Source organism: Eschrichtius robustus, chromosome 21 (assembly GCF_028021215.1).
Source record: "Eschrichtius robustus isolate mEscRob2 chromosome 21, mEscRob2.pri, whole genome shotgun sequence".
Classification (NCBI taxonomy): domain Eukaryota; kingdom Metazoa; phylum Chordata; class Mammalia; order Artiodactyla; family Eschrichtiidae; genus Eschrichtius; species Eschrichtius robustus.
The window spans coordinates 10827710-10849203 of record NC_090844.1 but is presented as its reverse complement, the minus strand read 5'-3'; the positions used below and the strand labels follow the sequence as shown (position 1 = coordinate 10849203).

General features: G+C 52.4%; 1 protein-coding gene across 6 annotated transcripts in view; it reads left to right on the top strand.

Moving 5' to 3' along the window:
- Window positions 1-21494, top strand: part of ARHGEF10 (Rho guanine nucleotide exchange factor 10) — an 86927-nt gene that overhangs the window by 16143 nt on the left and 49290 nt on the right. For 4 of the 6 annotated variants that reach the window (XM_068531945.1, XM_068531944.1, XM_068531943.1 and 1 more), the window contains 8 exons: window positions 5079-5267; window positions 5904-6182; window positions 7702-7765; window positions 10213-10289; window positions 11928-11984; window positions 14116-14279; window positions 16546-16662; window positions 19457-19571. In XM_068531945.1, the coding sequence (XP_068388046.1) occupies window positions 5079-5267; window positions 5904-6182; window positions 7702-7765; window positions 10213-10289; window positions 11928-11984; window positions 14116-14279; window positions 16546-16662; window positions 19457-19571 (1062 nt within the window). The remainder of the gene's footprint in view (window positions 1-5078; window positions 5268-5903; window positions 6183-7701; window positions 7766-10212; window positions 10290-11927; window positions 11985-14115; window positions 14280-16545; window positions 16663-19456; window positions 19572-21494) is intronic. The other 2 variants (XM_068531948.1, XM_068531946.1) reach the window with 1 other exon arrangement.

The window sequence follows — 21494 nt, the reverse complement described above, 5'->3', positions numbered from 1 at the left end:
GGAGCTTAAGGTGGCCTCCTTTTCGGCTCCCTCCAGGTCTGCCAGGGGTTCTGGGGCCTGTTTCTGGGCCGCAGTTTCATCTGCGTGTGAGTGGCTGGCCTTTGGGGTCTTCCAGGCTAGACCCGACTTTGATTGTTTGAACTGAAAGCGAGACAGACCAACACCGCTCACCACTTTTCATCCCCGTCAAGGAGGTGATGCCCAGACGATGCTGGGCAGCGTGGCCTCTGTGGCCTCTCGGGGACAGGCCTGGGGTCCCCACGGCCCCCTGTGCGCCGGGCCGTCTCCTGGAGCTGGCCGCACGCTCCCGAGCGTGGCCCGGGCAGTGGGCTCCCCCTCCTACCCCCCGACTGCCCTCCAGCCCCTTCCTTCCTGGCCTTTCCCTGAAACCAGCCGTCGCTGTCTTCTGTGCCGTTTCCCTGTTTCTAAGGGGTACCGGCACCCTTGGCACCCATGCAGGAAAGGGAGCTGCCGGGCTCCGAGGTGCTCAGGGGGCATCGGCTACTGGGGGCATCAGAATACAGAAGGCAGGCCCAGAAGCACCTGCACCTGGTTTTTAGGACTGTGGGTGACGTGCGCGCTGCTCAAACCTGGTGGCAGGTGCGTTGTCTTTCCAGGACACAGGGTCTGCTTTCCACAGAGGAGGCCACGCCTGCCTGCCCTGCTCTCGGCAAACGCCCAATGTCGGCCGGTGCCCACCCGCCATGGACTCGGCCTCCCAGTCACGCCCCGAGTTCTGCAGAAACGCCCGTCCACCTTCACCCCTAGAGGCACCTCTGCGCTTGGCCCCGGGAGGAGAGGGCCTGGCCCAGCAGCACCGCGTCCTGGCGGGCGGGCCTGCAAGCCTGGGACAGGCCTCGGCCCAGGGCGCACGGCCAGACGTCCGGGCACCACGAGGTGGCAGCCAGGCCTGTGTGGGGACACAGCTGGCAGGAGGCCGCGTCCGAGGTCCAGCCACAGGGATGAGATGCTTAGGCCTGTCTGCTGAGAGGGCAGCTTACGTGTTCTGCCCACGGGAAAGGCAGAGTAGACAGAAGACGGTACCTGTGTGGGGCGGAGGCTGCGGTGATTATTTCACAGGGTACAGGTGGATCACATCATCCAGTCCTGCGCCGTAAATACACAGTTTTTATTTGTCACCCATACGTCAATAAAGACGGAAGAGGACGGGCGCAGAGAGCGAAGGGTCCCTCGGGGGGCTGGAGGGGCGCTAAGGGTCCGAGCAGAGTTCACCGCCTTTTCCCACGAGAGCCCTCCGTCCTCTCCCCGCAGTGGGCCGCTTCCCACCCCACCCCTTCCTGCTCCAGCACCAGATGCTCCTGGGCCCTGCTGGCCTGCTGTCTTCACGTTCGCGAGCGAGTCTCACTGGCAAGGCCCGTCGCTCCCGGGGCGCAGCCGGTCCTGCCAGGCTGTTCACGGGTGACTCCCCCGACCCTGTCCCCAGGCAGGGCCCCTCTTAGCTGGGAAGTGACTCGCAGCTGGGAGAAGGTGGGACCTTCTACGTGGACCACCTTCTACATGGCCCACCTGGGAGGTTTCCTCTGGGGAGGTCCCGCCGACGTGGGGTGTTGAGGATGCCGGGAGAGGACCAGCTCCATCTCCCCGGGCCGATGGCTGTTTCCTGGCTGACAGCCCAGGGCTAAGACCACGATTTAAACATGTTAGTACCATGCCTTAAACACAATAGTACTCTGATACAAGATTTTCTGGGTAGTTAACATTTGTGACGATTAGCAATGGGGATAACGGCTTGGCGTAGCTTTTGATGATTCAGTGATGCTTTAGGTATAATTTCCCCCATTGTGAAAATGAAACTGTCCTCTTAAAAATTCCCTTGAGGGACTTCCCTGGTGGCACAGTGGTTAAGAATCCACCTGCCAGTGCAGGGGACACGAGTTCGAGCCCTGGTCCAGGAAAATCCCACATGCCGCAGAGCAACTAAGCCCGTGCTCCACAACCACTGAGCCCGCGCGCCGCAGCTACTGAAGCCCGCGTGCCTAGAGCCCGTGCTCCACAACAAGAGAAGCCACCACATGGAGAAGCCCGAGCACCGCAGCAAAGAGTAGCCCCCGCTCGCCACAACTAGAGATAGTCCGTGCGCAGCAACAAAGACCCAACGCAGCCAAAAATAAATAAAATTAAATCTTAAAAAAAAAAATTTCCTTGAACATGACAAAGGGGCTGGAAATCACCGAGGTCCATTCTCCCCAGCACCACTGGGACACTTGTGTTTTCATCCGTTCTCTGTCTTTTCCCTCATATTTCTTTTCTGCATAATTGCAGCCATTGAATTTACATTTTTAAGATTGTTGAGTATACATTTTTATGTCATGCGTGAAACTTTACAAGTATTTTCCGTGTCACCACATAGCTTTCACAGCTGTCATTCTCAGTGGCTGCATAGTATTCTGTGCACGGTGTCATTACGTGTTCAGGTGAGGTAACTCTATCCATGTCCATCGTTACCTGTCATCAGGCACCTGTGCCTTTTCCAGAAGCTTCCTTGGCGACAAGTCAGATCGTCCGGGTAAAGCGGGATTTGGGAGGAAGTGGGGTGCAGCGGAGAAGCCTGCGGCTTCGAGGGCTTTGCGCACGGCTGCTCGGCTGTGAGCGTGGTCCCTGAGGTGCACGAGCGGATAACCGGGAGCATGTGTGCATCTCTCCAGGCCTCGGTTTCCTTCTCCTTTGGCATAACGGAGCTGGAGCAGCCCCGCCCTCAGGAGGTAACATCCGCAAAGCTCTTAGAGGCGGGGCCCCTGGAGGCTCTCAGCGAGTCGAGTTAGAAGATGTTCCGGGATGCAAACACTGTATTGCAAGACGGTCCAGGGTGTCTCAGGATGCAGAACTCAACACTTTGATGGTGGTAAAGTCACTACCAGCTAAAGCTTTTCTATAATTAATAGCAAAACAAAAAAAAAAGTGAGTCCTGGTGGGGAAAGGAAGTCAGCACTGTCACCATGTTCCTGCTGATTCGGGACAGTCCTCACCAGGTGCCCGGTGACGAGCTCGGGCAGAAGTGAAGGACAGCGGGTGGCGTGCCAGCGGGCGACAGGGGCCGGCATTGTTCCGGGACCCTGCTGCTCTGGGACCTGGTCCCAGCTGTGACACGCAGAGCCTAGAGGCAGCAGAGGACGGGCTGTGAATAGCCCCTTGTTGGTGGGGCTGTTTGCAGTCTGGTGCTTCTTAAAGCTCTCCTTCATAACAGTAAAAGGAATTAAAAAACAAATAGCCTTCATTTGAAGTAAGAGAAACATACCTTGGGTTAAGCTTGCATATTATAATCAGCTATGGTCTTACAAGCCCCAGGAACAATATGCCTAGCTCTGATCTCTGAATTTACAGATACTCTTTGATTTTTTTCCCTTAATGTGTTGATTTGTGGCATATCTTTAAAAGGTGTTAATGGGTTTTCAGCTGTCCTGGAGGGTTGTCTGCTCACAGAGGAGGGATGACCCCAGCGGCAGCCTTCCCGGGCTCCCCCTCGCCCTGCCCTTTGTCCCGAGCCCTGCGGCTAGCGCTCTCCCACTGGGAGTGCCAGGGACCCGAGCCAGCCCATCCTGATTCCCGGGGCTCCTGGTCAGTTGTGTGGACTGTGGCCTTTGGTCCTAACGTCTGCCAGGAGTTGCGCGCTGCCGGGTTGGGCTGGGACTGACGGATTTCTCCTCCTCCCTCTTCCCCTGCAGCTGCCTGCCTTTTTCTTTCCTTCTTTTGTTGCTAAATCATTAGGTACTCAGTTTATTGACTGAAATAAACCGGCGAACACATATTAGAGCAAAAAATCTCTTCAACAGAAAAATAAAACTTTCCAGAACGTTTTCCAAATACAGTTGTCATCATTTTCTTAAATTCATGTTTGTCAAATACATGTGACAGGGAAATAATACCAATTAAATACCCTGACAAAAGGGATGGGGAAAAAGTAGCTTATGTTTTGACTTAGTAACAACAAATCACGTGGGGCAGTGTTGAGATTCTTGAGAGCACGGACTCCAAACCACATGCTGGGGTTTTCTCTTGTCAAACCTCCTGTTTGAGATTGTATCGTACAACTGCCAGACTTTGAGAGTTAGATAAAATATACCTACAAGTGAATTTATGAACATTGTTAGAAAAAAGCTTTACAATATCTCGCATTAAATAGGCTCTAAAATATCTGGGAGGGGACAGAACGAAACATGAACCATGGGACCTGAGACACAGGCTCTCCCGTGACCACCTTCACCCATTTCTTTTTAGAACAAAATATTTGTAAGTGTAATTTATTTAGTATATATATACATACTGTACAGAAAACTCAGGTAGACCAGGATTTTAATGCCATTTCACATTTTAATTCCAGCATATGCATTTTTTTTTCCTGAAAAAAATTTTTAAAGAAAGTCACCCTCTAGTGATTTGAGATTATGGCAGGTACAATGTTCTGATCCTTTAAATTCAACTGACTTTTTTTCTTTTAAAAGTCTGCATGAGAGATCTTATTTTTGTCACGTAAAAACCCTTATATCAGCAAATCCTTGCATCCCCTCTCACTTTCCCCCAAAGAGAGCAGTGTTGGAAAGAATTCCCATGACCAAGGTGACACAGGTAGCTCACAGCTGCGGATTTTAACCGTGAGGATGGTACGCAGCCCGCCGGGATGAAATCATTATACTGATCGCGTAGGAACTGCTGAATTAAACGTTGCTCCTCGCCTGGTGGTTTATTTAATGTTATTCCAAGTTGATTTTTACTAATGTGGTTCTAAGTCCAGGGTGTAAAACGTGGGAAGCGCTTTTTCTCTTCCTTTCTGTCTCTCCTGCTTTTTCTTTCCAGACTGTGAGTTGTGGGTCCTTTTGAGAGGAAACCCAGATCGCTGCCCCAAAGCCTGATGGCACGAACTCTTCCCAGCAGAAAGGCAGTGGGCCAGCCCGGTGGGGGGCGGCGGGGGGGAGGGCGTGTCCTGGCTCCGCCAGCACCTCCGGGTGCCCATCTGGGTGGTCGTCGCTGGCTGACTTTGGCTGCTGTGTGTTTAGGAGCGTGGAAGCCGCTCTCCCGGTAACAAACGCTAACACTGTGGTTGACGTTACCTTAAACTTCAGAGAGTGAAGTCAAGTACGACACTAACAACAACGAAGAAGAGGAGGGGGAACAGCTGGATCTCGACAGCGGAGGTGAAGCTCCAGAAGCAGACAGACGGGCTCCGGGCGCCCCCGAGGCAGGGGACACGGGAGCAGACAGCCCCGCCGCCAACACCGCCATCCCCGCCACCGACGCCGCGGCCGGGTCAGGTGCGTCCTCGGGCCGCCCAGCGACCAGCCGGCCCACCTGCGGGTTGGAACGTCCCGGGGAGGTGGGGTCCGGGAGCCCGAGATTTGTGATGTTTCTGTGATACGATGTGAACTGAAATGACTTAACTCAGGGTTGGCCGAGATTCTCTTATTTGTTTTCTATTTTCCGTGATTTTCAGTCTTGTCTACCTACCTTTCTATTTATATTTTGGAGGAAACAGGTATTGTTATTTTCTAATGAAAATGGCCTCACCAGTTTGTCACTGTGTTGCATAAAACTTTTTTTCAAAAGAATGCCATTTGAGATGAAATGTAGAAGTTTAATTTATATTTTAAAATTTGGGGGTGGAGTCGGTGACTTTTATTCACTCGCCGATGGTCTGGTTGGGACCGTCACCACCTCTCTGCGTGGTTAGTGACCCCCCACTTCTGGCAGCTTGTCACCCGTTCGCCTCATTCGAGGAGCCTCCCTGGGCTCAGCCAGGCTGCGTGCCGCCCCCCAAGGTCGCGCTGACCCCACCGATGCCCCAAAGGACAGTGCTTCCAGGCCTGGGGGTCACCTGGGGGCCCCCGGCCCAGCACGGCGTGTCGGCCCTTGACGGCCGGGTGTCTGCCACGGTCTCCTCTCACCCTCAGGACACGAAAATGGGACGGGAGCGGACGCAGACACCCTGGCGGAACCACTGAGACCTGGGGTCCCGACAAGAGTCAACCCCTACTCCGTCATCGACATCACACCCCTCCATGAGGACCAGCCGCCGCCTCCGGACGTGGAGGCCGAGGGGGAGGGCGGGGGCCTGCACGTGCCCAGCGGGTACTCGGTGCCTGTGCCCTGCGGCTACGCCGTGCCCTCCGGCCTGCCCCTGCTGCTGCCCGCCTACTCCAGCCCCGTCCTCACCCCCGCGGGCCCCGCAGGTAGCGCTGGCTGCACCTGTGCCTCACCTCGCGGGGCGGGGGGGGGGAGGGCAGAAGGTGCTCTCCGTCTCTCAGGGCAGACTGCACACCTGGGGCATGCGTGTGTGCGCTGTGTGTGTGCACGTGCGTGCCTGCGTAGCAGGCACACTGAGGACCCGGGAGAGGGGGCAGGAGTCGGGAGAATCAGGAGGTTGCTCAGGAAGCCGGGCAGGTGCAGGGAGCCTGTCCCCGCACCTGTGATATCGGCTGTCGGGGGCCCAGCTCCGTGACCGGGGTTTTGGTTTAATGAGCCACGGCTTTCACCTCCACTTAGCGGGAAGGAGCAGGCGTGTAGCTTCGAGGACGTGGTTTAAGCAGCCGCCTCCGTCATCTTCGCAGATGACCCTTGGCTGCGTTGCTTCAGCATCAGCTGTTTCTGCAGGGCTTGAGTTTTTAGGTTTAAAGAGAGAGTGTGTGTCTCCCCGAAAGTCACATGTTGAAACCTAACCCCCAAGGTGATGGTGTCAGGAGTGATGAGGTCATGAAGATGGACCCCCATGCATAGGTTCAGGGCCCTGATAAAGGACCCCAGAGAGCCCCCAGCCCTTCCTCCAAGTGAGGACACAGAGAGAAGATGGTCTATGAACCAGGAAGGGACCTCACCAGACACCGCATCTGCCGGCGCCTTGATCTTGGACGTCCGGCCTCCAGGCTGTTGTCCGTAAGCTGCGCAGACTGCGGAGCTTTGTGGGAGCGGCCGGAGCCCGAGTGTGCAGCCCACCGTTGTCCCGCCGAAGCCCATGGGCACTTGCCACTCCCTCCTCCCCTCCCACCCCCCGCACGTCCAGGTCAGGAGGGCAGCTGAAGACACAAACCATCCCTCCTCTGGAGAAGTGCAGTCGGTTCTGTTCAGAATGAGCCCAATAAAGGCATCTCGGCTGAGTTGTCCCTTCTCTCACCTGCTCTGCTTCCGTGTTCTGTGCTGGGACGCACCGTGAGGACCGTCGCAGGTGTGGACGTCCTGATGGGCAGGAGTAGCCCCGAGGACACTGGCGTCACAGAAGCATGATCAGGACATATTTGTGTGAAACTTCAGTAAGAGGGTTCTTTCCTTCCCAGTTAAGACAGTTGAGGAAAACAGGGAGTTTGGTTATCAGATATCCCCAACTTCAGTACTTCTTCCTTGAGAATCTTTTGAGCTTGTCATGTAGACACATTTTCAAGTAAATCACAATTGCAAATTCCCATGAAAACTTAAGAAACGGGAGATAATTATGGTGTTTCTCTAGCTTGGTTTCTTTGGGCACTGTTTTATTTCAGGTAGTTTCATAAGACCTTTGGGTGTCACTCTTCATCATAATCCTATTTTGAATACGTTTGATCTAAAAACTGAAAATCTTATCAGTTGATCATCTTTACGATAAGGTAACCCCCTCATTGATAAGAAAGGAAAATAAGAAACCATTTTGAGGATAAAAAGCACTTCCTCAACATTTCTTTAGGGCGTAAAACAATGTGAACTTTTTCTCTTTCCTGGCAGAGACACAGGAAGGAGTAGAAGACAGCCAGTTGGATTCCTTGAGTTCTGAGGATCCAACAAACAGGTATCTTTACTAATTTTCCACGGATGTTCTGAGTCCCTGACCTTTTCCTGAAATGTCGTGCACAGTGATTCTGAGGCTCTCACTGCCCAGGCCCCTCTCCCGCCCCTTGGTCTTTCTGTCCTCCATACCCTCTGCCGTCTCGCCCAGGGACCCCAGATCGGGTCTTCCTGAACACCAGGACTCTTTAAGATGTTAACATTATGCTTTGCAGAAAAAGAGAAAACTGCGGGTCCACAGCCAAAGAGAGCTGGATGATGCGCCACTCCCGTCTCCCTGCCAGAGACGCTCAGAGTGCTTAACCTTGTGAAGGTTCTCAGATTCCCGAGGGGGAGAAAAGATCTTTAACTTTGTCTAACCCAGCTTTCATCTAAAATTCTTGAAACTGACTTGATCATAAGCCTTTCTTTCATGCCACTTGCCTTCACAAATGCTGTTGCATCTGCTTGAGATTCCCAGGAAAATCCCCTCCCCTAGGCAAACTCCTACTCACCCTTCAAAACCCAGCTTAAATGTCTCGTTTCATGAAACTGTCCTCCTCTGCGCTTCCAGAGCTGTGTGCACACACCTGCATTCTAATTGATGGCTTTGTGCTCTCACTGTTATTTCTGTGTCCCTTTCTGCTACTAGATTGAATTCTTCAAAGACAAAGACCAGGTTTTACCAAGTCTTAGAGCACCTACCACCTAGCATGGGAACATGCTTGGTGCATGGTAGGTGTGTTTATTTTTTTGTTTTTAAACGGCTCTATTGAGTTATAATTCCCATACCATAGTACATTTCACCTATTTAAAGTGGACCATTCTGTGGTTTTTGGTATACTGCATTATTCGTTTTAAAATTGTGGCAAAAATATATAACCATAAAATTTACCATTTTAACCATTTTAAAGTTTAAAATCTGGTAGCATTAAATACATTTACATTGTTGTGCAACCATCACCACTATCTGCTTTTGAAACTTTTTCATCATCTTGAACAGAAACCCTACCCACAATCCCCCCTCTTCCCAGCTCCTGTGACCTTTATTCTGCATTCCATCTCTATGAATTTGCCTACTCTAGGTAACTCATATAATTGGAATTGTACAGTATTTGTCCTTTTGTGTCTGGTTCATTTCACTCGGCATCATGTTTTCCACGTTCATCCGTATTGCAGTGTATGTTGGAATTTCCTTCCTGTTTAAGGCTCAGTAATATTCCATTGTGTGTATATACCACATTTTGTTTATCTACCCATCTACTGATGGACACCTGGTCATTTCCACCTTTTGGCTACTGTAAATAACACTGCTGTGAACGTTGGTGTACAGGTATCTGTTCAGGTCCCTGCTCTCAATTCCTTTGGGTACATACCTAGGAGTGGAATTGCTGGATCACACAATAATCCTATGTTTAACTTTCTGAGGAACAGCCAAACTTTTTTCCGTCACAGCTGCACCATTTTACATTCCCACCAGCTGTGCGTGAGGGCTCCAATTTTTCTAAGCTTACTAAACGTACTTCCTGCTTTTTAAAATCATCGCCATCCTGGTGAGTGTGAAGTGGTATCTCGTGGTGGTTTTGATTTGTGTTTCCTTGATGACCAATGATGTTGAGCATCTTTTCATGTGCTTATTGGCCATTTACATGTCTTCTTTGGAGAAATGTTATTCAAGTCCTTTTGCCCATTTTTGAATTGGGTTTGTTGTTGTTGGGTTGTAGGTATTTTTTTATATAGTCTCAATATTAACCCCCTATCAGATAAGTGATTCGTGAATTTTCTCCCTTTCTGTGGTTTGTCTTTTCATTCTCTTGATAGTGTCCTTTGAGGCACAAAAGTGTTTAATTTTGTTGAAGCCCAGTTTATCTATTTTTTCATATTATTGCCTGTGTTTTTGGTGTCCTGTCCAAGAAATCATTGGCAAAACCAATGTCCTGAAGCTTTTTCATCGTTTACTTCTAAGAGTTTTATAATTGTAGCTCTTAAGCCTGGGGGGTGTGTTCTGTAGAAGTCTGGTGGGTCCAGTTGGTCGGTAGTGCTGTTCACATCCTCTGTTTCCTTATTGATCTCCTGCCTGGTTTTTCTATCCAATATTGAAAGTGCTGTACTGAAGTCCGCCCTGTTGCTGGAGCTGAGAGGCCCAAGTCTCACTTGGGTGTGTCCGTACAACCCAGCATCGTTTGGGGCACGTAGTGGACCCTCTGCAAGATCTGAGAAACAGGAGGACGAGTCAGGCCTCTTGGGACAGGGACTGCATTGCTTCATGTCCTGTTGCACTGGATGCTGTGCTGGACGTGTGGTGTGTGTGTGGTAGGCGTTCAAAAGCACTTCTTTATACATGGTTGTGGAGGAAATCTTGAACCTGGCGTATCCCGTACTGCTACCTGGGAAAGTGCCCAATTTGCACGCGCAGTGACTTTTTCATCACTGATTCTCAACATCCTGATGTTCTGGTGTGTTTTCTTTAAGTGAAGATCCAGCCCATAAGGAGGACAGTGCCCTCGCCCGGTGGGTTGCAGATCCGGCCAATACAGCCTGGATGGAAAGTGAGTACCACGGCCGCCGGGAGCCTGGAGGGCCACCCCTGTGCCCCCCGGGGACAGTGTGTATTTGTCAGCCTCAGCCAATTATTCTCCTGTCCTGCGTCCATTCACCTGAAGTACTGACCAGAGCTGACTGTGTAGATGCTTCCCCAGGGCCCCGTGAAGCTGTCACTTTGTCTCCCATCAGATCATCTCTGCTCTCTGCATCGCAGCATCTCCCTCTTCCTGATTGATTCTTTCTAGTACAGATCTTGGTTTTTGTCATAAAAGTTAGCGATTTGGGGACTGAGGCATTAGCAAGGCATTCTCTCTTGTGATCCCCGATGAGATGATTTCTCATGGTGCCATTTTGAAGAGGGAGTGGTGGATGATTAATGCAGGCCACTGAGCAGACGGTACAGCAGACCTTCTATTCCATGTGTGCTGCAGAAAGCAGAGCTAATCTTGTTTTTTATTATTTTTTTTTTTAAGTGAAGCTTGCTTTTCTAATTATCCCTTTTACTATCCACTGGCTCACTCATTTCTGTGTAATTATCTTATATGATTGACTTACAAGGTAAACCTCTTAACAATCTCCTAATGATTAAATTCTCCCCTGGAATGTTTCATTCTGGTTTTAATTATGACATTGTCAAAACAAACAACTCAGCGTAAGTAGATGCTTCTACTAGGGGGCTATTACCTCTGGATTATTACAGGATTAAGTTGTCACCTCACTATCCTCAAGCAATTTTATTTCCCAAGTAGAATCTGACGTTCTCCCATGACTCGTTTTTATTAGTAGAACAGCTGTATTTGAAAGTAAGGTCTGTACATCAGCAGCCCCCGACACTGTCTAACGGGGGTGCAGATACCGTGGTCGCAGTCGAGAAACATTATTGCGGGACAGCAAGCCTCTCTGACGTGGGAGCTTGAGCGCAGCACGAGAAGAAGCTGGGTCCTGGGAACGTGGGGAGGGGACGGTGGCCGCACGTCAGAGGAGGACGAGGCTGTATTTATGTCATTTTGTCTCCCATTGGTTAGTGACCAGTCACCTTCGTGGGTTCCAGGATGGAGGACCCTATCGTTTGGTTGGCTTCCCTGTAGAGCATGGAGCTCTTAACGAATATGTGCATGAACTTCCAACCCCATTGCTCTCCTGTAGGACCACTGACACGCACACGGAGCATCTGCCCGTGGAGGATTCCCTCCTTTTTTTTTTTTTTTTAATCTATTTATTTATGGCTGTGTTGGGTCCTCGTTTCCGTGCGAGGGCTTTCTCTAGTTGCGGCAAGCGGGGGCCGCTCTTCATCGCGGTGCGCGGGCCTCTCACTGTCGCGGCCTCTCTTGCCGCGGAGCACAGGCTCCAGACGCGCAGGCTCAGTAGTTGTGGCTCACGGGCCCAGCTGCTCCGCGGCATGTGGGATCCTCCCAGACCAGGGCTCGAACCCGTGTCCCCTGCATTGGCAGGCAGATTCTTAACCACTGCGCCACCAGGGAAGCCCAGTGCTCATGCTTTGGTAAGGCCCAACGAGGCATCCTTATCATAACACTAACTTCTTGAGTAGCTGTAGCATCACAGGAGTCTGTAGCTCCGTGAAGCGCAGGATGCTCTCCCTCGGTCGGGGTCGGTTTTTAAAGTTTCCCTTCCTTTTCTTCCAGATCCGGAAGAAGCCATTTATGATGACGTGCCAAGAGAAAATTCAGACTCTGAGCCAGGTTTGATTTTTGTCTGGGGTGGAGTTTTATGAGGTGCAGTTTACCGTCTTTCCCTCTGGATGTAGGCGGGCAGGCAGAAACCTTAGGTGCACAGCTCTCTGTGTCTGTCATCACGTTTTGTAAGCTTACGGTGTCTCATCGATGTTGTGCGGTACAATTTTGTGTGTGCACATGTTTATATCCCAGCCCTCAAGGTAGGGTAATTTTCTCAGTTACCCTAAAAAAGAAGCAGGAAGAGTTAAAGATGTGAAAAACATGAATGGAAAGGGAAGAAACATGGAGGCTTGAAGTGCCAGCATGTCTCTAATAAATGATATACAGGAAGTCATGGAGGAAGGAATTACTAAGAATTCTCCAGAATTACAGATGTAAGTTCCCGGATTGTAGAAATACGAATTCAAAGCAGGTTGAGCATGAATCCGCCACGAGACGTGTACAATTCCAACTGCCGAGCACAGCCCACTGTGAATATCTTAACAGCAACAGGAGCGAGGGCGCAGTCACCCGGGAGGAACTGCAATTTGGGAAAAACAGCAGCTTCTCGACAGGCTGGGACACAGCAGGATAATGTTCCCAAAGTGCCGAAGAAAACTCGGTGTTCCAGCCCAGAACTTCACATCCAGCCAAAGTCTTGTCCTTTAACAAGAGAGAAACAGGCAACCTCAGACGCAGATTGGAGAGCTTGACCGCTTGTAGACCCTAGAGGAATAGTTCAAGGAAAGGGGTACTGAACCCCATAGAAGGCAGGAAGGAGTAGTGAGCAAGTGAACTGACCCCCTCTGACCCCCCTGAGGGTGTTAGCACAAACTTAGAGCCCCCTTTGCCCGAAAGGCGTGATGCAGAACACCCCAAATGAAATGTCAGGAAACCACGTCTGGCAGCATCTCAGCAAACAAGCCAAAGCCCATCCTAACCCTGGAGGTTTGTCTCCAGAGTTCAGGTATCTTTCAACATTGGCTGGTTCTTTAAATGTCATTTCCCACAGAACCAGGCGAATGACACAAACCATACGCTCATCCTGATACACGCTTTGAAGGTGCTTGGTACCATGCCTTCCAGTGTTAAAAACTCCTGATAGGAGGGAACTTTCCCGGCCTAATAGAGGACATGTTCTTAAAACCGACAGCAAACTTCCTAATTAAAAGCGTGGATTCATTTATTCATCCCACAGATGCTTTGGACGCTGTCAGGTCCCCAGCACTGTTAGGGCCTCAGCTAACGGAGGCCACCTCCCGAGATTCCTACATGACAGGAGACCAACGCTTACCTTCGGCCGTCTTTCTACATAAACCTGCCAGGTCCTTAGAATAAGTGTGCTCCGGGGTAGTTATTTAAGTACCTGCTGCAAATAACGTGGACACTAAAGGCAGGTTGCTGTAAAACCAAGTTTGAAATGCATTTTTGAGTAATTGATCCTCCCTGGTAGACCTTTCCCAGCGCAGATGGGCTGATCTGGGGTCTCCTGGGGTCTCAAAAACCAAACGGCAACAGAAGGTGGGCTGGCGGTGCCCCTGCCGAAGGTGACAGCTGTTCTGTTAGACCGGTGTGTCCCCTCTGCAGGCAGTGCCTTTGGCATTGTATCTGGCGGCGTAAACAGATGTGCTCTTCACTAATTCTAAGATGACTGATGTGATGAAGATATTTAAATACAGTCACAGGTTATAGGTACTATGGGCTTATTTTAGCCCAAAAGCAACAATTATAGTTGTTTGCAGTAAGCTTCACTTGCATTCATATTTGAATATCTCTATCATCCATCTGTCTGTGATCTATGAATCTGTCTGTATGTCTAATCTGTTTCTATTCCATACATGTATCTAAAGAAAAATTTTCCTTTGTCAGAGGTTCTCTATGGGCAAGACATCATTTGGTATAATTGTGGTGGCTTCTCATAGACCAGTGGTCCTCAGGACGCGGATGGGGCTGGGGGTTTATCAGAGCTTTGTCACCCCACGCCCGTCAGTCCAGCGCCTTTCCGGGGTGGGGGGGGCCACACTTGAGGTTCCGTTCCTCCAAGCTCTTCCGAGGTGCCAGCTCCCAACGATGTGGTCAGATGACGAACGTGCACAGACAGAACAATAGCCAGCGAGGGTCTACGTTTTAAATTTCCTTTTGGCATTTGTGCATTCAGATGAAATGATTTATGATGACGTTGAGAATGGAGATGGAGGTGGAAACAGCTCCCTGGAGTACGGGTGGAGTTCGAGCGAATTTGAGAGCTACGGGGAGCAGAGCGACTCGGAGAGCAGAGCCGGGGCCCCCCAGCCCTTCCTGCGCAGCGACCACAAAAAGCAAGTACGTGTCCCGTCTGTGTGCCTGAGAGACAACACGTTCGCACGTGGACCTGTGGACGGGACTATAAGATGTCATTTTTGTTCGCGTACTATTTTAAACAGTCGTTTTTTAAGCTGCTGATATGTGCTTCGAGAAAAGCACTGGATGTTGGCAAAAGAGAAGGCGCCCCTTATTTCACATAATAGAATCTCTCGGCAGGATGGGAAAATTAAATTTATATAAACTAAATCCCTCCAAAGGCCCTAAGCGGGTTCGCTATCTTGAATAATTTACGTAAATAAGCATGCCCTGGATATTTGTGTTGTGTACCCATAATGCTGTCTGTGCCCAGCCCGCTGCGGGGATGGAGCCTGGCCGGGTGGGACACAGCACAGCCCTGCTGTCCTTTACGGGATGTTTTGACCCTCAGTGTTCCCAACACAAACAGGAAGATATAAAAATAGAACGTGGTTACAAAAGGATGTTACAGGACGAAAGCGCTTGAGCTGCCCAGGAGCACCCGTAAAGGGAGGGAGTGTGTGTGTGTGAAGCTCCCGAGATGAGGGTCCAGGGAGAAGCTCCAGGTTGCAAGAGTGGATTCCAGGGCTGGAGGTTGTAGGGTGGGGACCTGAGAGAGGCTCTGCTGAGGGAAATCACCCCACTGACGTGGCCGGTGTCCAGTGGTGACTGGCCAGCCCGAATACTCGTGTCGTTGGGTGTTTTGGCTATTGGTAAAGGGGTGATTCACACTGCCGTCCACGGGCACGTCAGCGCGCTCCGTGTCCTTTCTGTGTGAGGTCTAGATGCAGGCTGCACGCTGGTGGAGGCTGTGGCTAGTGCCTCGTCATCACGGCAGAATCGATATGTCACGGCGGGATCGATCAGTAACGCCTCCCCCCGCCTGCACCCCCGTAACCAGGCCGATGGGCCCCTGGACGTGGCCTCCGCGTCGGTGCGGCTTACAGATTACTGCGGGTGCTTAGTGTTCACATAGTCTGTAATCTTGTCCTGAAACTCAAGAAGAATCTACCCGTTGGTGGTGGTCAACCCAGCTACTCAATATTATTAACAAGCTTTCCCCAGAACTTAGCTGTCTTCTGTCACCAGAGTTATTACAGCTGAGACTTAACCAGTGAATGAAGCTACAGCTGTAATTTTAAACGGAGCTGGTAACTAAGGTGACACTTGGCTTGTTACAGCCGAGTCCAACATTCCAGGTTTAAATGGAGGTTTTAAATATGGCACTGGGGCCTGATTTCAGCAGGATGGGGCACCCAGTGGGGCCTTGGAGAGCGGTTAAAACACTCCTCAATTTCGTCTTCAGCGGGCCTGGTAGATGACGTGCAAACTGGGCTGGTCAGGCGATGGCCCCTGAGCCGTGGGCACGATTACTGAGTGGAGACTCTGCCCTCTTGGCCGTCCAGCTGGACCCGTGTTCCCAGATGCACCACCAGCAATGCCGACAGAGGAGGCCGGGTGGCCCAGCAGCAGAGACGGTGGAGGGCCAGCCCCGGGCGGCCGTGAGTGCAGAGTCTTCACCGGGTCCAGCACGCATCCGTCCTGTGGGGCAGAGTCCCGAGGGCAGCTCTAAGGAGTACCAAGTTTCCTAGTTTAAAAAGTCATATTTCAGAAGCTGCCAAAATAACACCGTTAAGTCGTTTGAGACTCACCTCATAGTCTCAGATTTTATAAAACAATTGCTGAGGTGTCCTTGTCTGGGTTGACATGGGAAACACTCACTAAGGAGCGGGGGCCTCGGCTTGCGTATTGGAGACGTTTGTGATCACGTGAGGAGTGAATTACAAGATTTCACCCCGTCCCCGTGGGCTGCAGAGAAAGTTATGTCAGTTCGGAGACTTAAAAATCTACGTGGTCCTCCCCAATTCATTTCCCCCATCAATACAATCTTGAATTCAAGCTTCTTTCGCTTTGGTGCTGACACAACGGAATAATTTTATATATAGTTCTACAGTTTTGATCATTTTAATTTCACCAAAACGTAAAGGCGTGATGGTGCCCACATTCTTCTGTGCATTTACTTGCTCTTGTTTAGCATAGAAGAGTCTCCAGTCTGGCTCACCTGGAGTCTGTCTTCTGATGATGTGTTTTCCTCACTCATGTGTTTATTTCTCGAGAGCCGGTGGGCTAGGAGGGGGGGCCCGGGGCAGTAGGACCTTGGTGCGTGAACATCACCCACCAGATGCTGCTCAAGTCCTTTCAATGTAAGATTGTCTCAAAGCACCGGAAAGAGCGTGTTGTGAAAAGCTTGTATCTCTTTGTACTGTAGCTTTCCCATGACCTAACCCGCTTAAAGGAGCACTATGAGAAAAAGATGAGACATTTGGTGGCAAACGCGGTGGGCGCGGTAGAGATTCAGCAGCTAAAGCACAAACATGAACTGAAGGTAGTGTGGTTCACGCTGAAAACGCTTCTGCAAAAACAGACTGTCCTTTAACGAGAAAACTCAGCCCCAGAGCTGGCCAGTTCTGCCGGGGTGGTGGTTCTCACGGTGCGGTCCAGGGAACCCCAGGGCCACCCGGGCAGTGGCGAGTTCCTGTCAATTCTGGGGCATCCTTCGCCTCCGTCCCCCCCGTCCCCCCACGTGTGGAGGGAGGCCCCAGGACGTGACCCACGCCTGCTGGGACGTGGGATCCACCGTCTCCACGCCAGACGTGAGGCAGGTTCCCCCAAGTGCAAAACAATGCACTTTTTTTGTTGTTTTAGAAAATGTAGTAATTTTTCAGAAAACGTTACCTGAGACAAAATGTAATAGGTTTAATATTTTTAAAATGAATATTAATAAAAATATTCAACATTTTTCTCAATTTTAACTCCTTATGTAGTATAACATAGATAAAGCAGGTAAACCAAAGCCGTTTGGGCTGCTCGATGACTTTTCTGAGTGTGAAGGGCTCCTGAGACCACAAAGTTGAGAACTGCTGGGTGTGAATGTCGTGGTGTCCACTGTTTGAGATGTTTTAAAAGGGCACTGTCAAGTAACCTTTCCTTCAGTGGGATCTTTGTCCTTCTGACGTTGTGATTTGTTCACACGTGTTGAAAGGCACTTACCTGAGGCAGGTGTTCACTCAGAAACGTCTCTGGAACGTCACGGTTCTGTTCCACGCTTTTCGGTGCGGGAGCGAAGCCCCCGGAATCACGGCATCTCCTCCGGCTCGGCGTCGGGCTGGTTCCGTGCAGGAAACAGGCGGAGCCCCTGGGATAATCTGGAGGCCGGGGGGTGGTTCCAGGGAGCACAGGGCCAGGTGGTCCAGGGAGGGGTACGAGACAGGCCAGCTCAGCAAAGGGAGGGGAATGTGCACGATCAGACAGCTGGCAGAGTGGCGAGGAGCAGGTAGGGTGACTCGTCTGGGGCCGGCTGCGCGCTGCCGTCCTGTGCAGGAGAAGCAGGGCCTGGCGTGTCGCCGCAGCTGTGCGACCCGGGGCGGCCGTTCCCTCCGCCCGGAACCCGGCACCTGTGTGGCTTCACCTGGAGCCGGGGCTCGGCCCCCTGCAGGCTCCCTGGCCATCCGTCTGTCCCTAGTTCTCTGACTCCTTGGAGGGAGCGTGGACAGCGTGTGCAGCCCGGGTCTGGGTGGCGGGATCTGGACGACTGGGGGGGAGGGGGCTAAGGAGGGGCGCCCGGCAGCCGGGCGGGCAGGGGCGCACAGGCAGCGTGGGGCACCAGCGGTGGCTGCGAAGCGGGGACGGCGGGCTGCCGCCCAGGGTTGTCAGTGGACGAAGCCGCGTTTGGATGAAGGGATGCAGGAGTCGGAGCAGGCAGCGTGGCTTTGCCGCGTTTGACCTGGTGGGTAGAGTCGGAGCAGGCAGCGTGGCTTTGCCGCGTTTAACCTGGTGGGTAGAGCCGGAGCAGGCAGCGTGGCTTTGCCGCGTTTAACCTGGTGGGTAGAGCGGTGGAGAGCGGTTGGGCGTCCGAGTCGGGGTCAGCCAGGCAGTGTGAGGTGGATCTGGTGTCCGTCGAGGTGGGTGGTGGCCCAGGGGCACATCCTCAGGGACGCAGCCTAGGGCGCGGGGACAGCGAGGAATTGCAGAGTCGCTCAGGGCTGGAGTTGCGAGTGTCCGGCGCCAGTCTGCAGGCTCCCCGGGTGGGAACCCTCCAGGGGCACAGCCCCCGAGTCCAGGGTGCACTCAGCCGCCGAGAGCCCCTCAGCCGGCGCGGCTCTGCACAGACGGGCAACCGGGCAGTGGCCCCGTAGAAAGGGCCGGCGGAGGGAGGCCAGGCGAAGCCCTGGAGGTGAGCGGGCGGGTGTCGAAGCCTCTCCCCCAGGGGAGGATCACAGGAGGGCGGGGAGGCCGGCACCTAGACAGACCCGAAGGGTGTTGGCTTGTGTCATAAGAGGCCATCTGGGTTTTCTGTAAACGATCAGTCGCTCGGTACCCAGTGGCCAACATCTCAGACGTTAGAGTCTAAAGGATAAGAAATGTGGGTGAAATGCCAAAGCACGTCATTGGAAGCTTTTGGCACTAACGGCCAGTCTAAGTGTTATGCCAGGACCCTGGCTTGAGAAAACCAAGATGGACAAACTCCCCTGTGGGGGCCGGTGGTCTTTCCAACCCTTCAGTCTCCATGAAGGAGGGGGTCTGCCGACCCCTCCCGCGGGCCGTCCCTCTGTCTGTATCCTGGCAGGTCTCTCCATCTGTCCATTCCTGTGACCATCAGTACGAAGGGCCCGTGAGCCGCTGACCGGACTCCAGGGGGAGCCCGGGGGAGGCTGGGGAGTGCCCAGCGGCTGAGCCGGCTGGTGGGTCTCCAGCCAGGGGCTCCACTGCTTCCTGCCATCTGTCCATTGACCTTGGGCAAACTGTTCACACCTGTGGCCTCAGTTCTCCGCACTCGGCTTCTGCAAAGCTCTTTGCCAAGTGTTTGTAATAAAAACGAAGACCGACTTTTAAACACAGCAGGAGACTTTTTAAAAACTATGTTAAGGAAGGGCTCTGTTTGTAAATTTGCTTTTCCTTCTTTTTTTTTAACCAGCAAAATCAAAACCAAACAGCCCCAAACCACACACACACACACACGAGTTTCACAACAGCCAAGAAAGCTCTCCCAGATCAAAAAGCCAATTTCAGATGATATTTCAAGAGCAAACTACTTGACAGTATTCTTTTAAAATGGAGGAAAAGCAACGAGGAGGTTTTACCGAGTCACCCCGCCCTCACCCGGCCTCCCTTCCCCGCAGATGCAGAAGCTCGTGAAGGCCGCCAAGGAGGGCACCAAGGATGGCCTGGAGAAGACAAAGGCTGTGGTGAAGCGGGGCCGCTCCTTCATCAGGACCAAGTCCTTCGTCTCTGCAGGTCCGCGGGGCGCGGCCTCGGGGAGGCTGCCTGGGCCCAGGGCCGGCGCGGGGCAGCGGGGACTCCGGGGGCGGCAGGAAGTTGAGTGAACTCTCGCAGGGGGTGGATTTCGCCCCCCCTTAACTGGCTCCTCCCAGCAGTCGGGTGATCGGGGGTCCCCCGGGGGGCTTGCTCTCCCCCCGCAGAGCCCCAGGATTCTCAGCAGGGTCGTTGATAATAGAACACAGTCACGGGGGTGCGTTCACAGTGCCCGGGGCTCCTGGGCACGTTTCCTGCCCCCTCACGGCTGAGGCTGAGTACGGTGGGCTCTAAGTGGGGACTCAGGATCCTCTGTGCTGGTGAGAGGATTCCAGAGTTCTCAGGTTTTGTGAAACATTTCACTCAGGGGCAGGAGCCCATGCCGCTTGTGTGTCAGAAAGATAGAGCCTGTCTGGGTGTGTTCACATCGGCAGCAAGCTCCGGGCGAGGGTTCTCCAGCGTCTGAGCACGTCTGGGCACTGGTGTGGTAGGAGGTACCCCGCTGTGCGGTAGCTGAGGGTTTACGTGCGGATTGACCGTCCTGACTCTGACTTGGTCCTTTAGAAGCGCGTTTCTTTGTTGCCGCTACGAACTTCTGATGTGCAAAGCCGGTGCCGGCTCAGTGCAGGGCTGCTGATAACCGTGCAGGGAGAGGACTTTAAGGTCACGTGTTTCCCCTGCGAATGGCCCAGGAAGACTGTAATTGGCCGTAAAGCCACCTGGGCCTTTAGAGAAGGTGTGATCCTCACGGAGCCCCCAGCCTCTTCGCATAGGACGGAGAGTGTGTCAGGGGCGGAGACGGGCATGTGGATTCTGATAGAGTGTGCTCCCTGGTGGGGAGCTGGCAGCGGGGCAGGTGCCCCAGAGGGGGCCCTTCGTGGGAGGGCACACGGGCAGAGCCCCACAGGTGCAGAGGTTGGGATTAGGGGCCCCGGAGCCTGGGGGCTGCTCAGAAATGCCGACTCGGGCTCACCCGAGACCCCTGAGCCAGGATCGCAAGGGAACGGGGTCCAGGTGCACAGGGCAGGCCGGAAGCCAGCTCCAGGGGGAGAGTGAGCGGAGTATCACAGGATCGGCCCTGGTTTGGGGGGAGGGGGCCCATTACACACACCCCTGAACCCTGTGGCCTTAGCTTCCTGAGCTGTCAGGTGGGAAGCCTGGGCTAAAGTCGCGGCTCTTAGCCCTGGAGTTCACAGGGAGGAACCGGGAGATCTTACAAATAGCGTGTGCCAGGCCTCCACCCCCAGACCGTCAGTGGACCTCTGAGGGAGACGTCCGCACACTGGAATGTTGTGGTTTTTTTAAAGACTAATTTGTTTTTAGAGCAGTTTTAGGTTCACCGCAAAACTGAGTGAAAAGTATGGAGGTTTCCCATAAACCCCTAGCCCTACTCATGCACAGCCTCCCCTCCCCCACTGCCACCATCCCCACCAAGTGGTCCGTGTGTTACAATCGTGAACCTACACTGACACATCACCATCACCCAGAGTCTGTGGTTCACGTCAGGGCTCACTCTTGCTGTTGTACGTTCTGTGGGTTTGGACAAATGGATAAGGAAACATATCTATCATTATAGCATCATAGAGAGTAGTTCCACTGCCCTAAAAATCCTCTGTTCATCCTTCCCTCCCCCCAAACCTTGGCAACCGCTGATCTTTTTACTGCCTCCATAGTTTTACCTTTTCTAGTTGGACCCATACAGTCTGTAGTCTTTTCAGATTGGCTTCTTTCACTTAGTGATACGCATTTAAGGTTCCTTCATGTCTTTTCGTGGCTTGATAGCTCCTTTCTTTTTAGCTGAATAATATCCATTGTCTGGATGGACCACAGTTTATTTTATCCACTCACCTACTGAAGGACATCTTAGTTGCTTTCAAAGTTTTGGCGATTGTGAATACAGCTGCT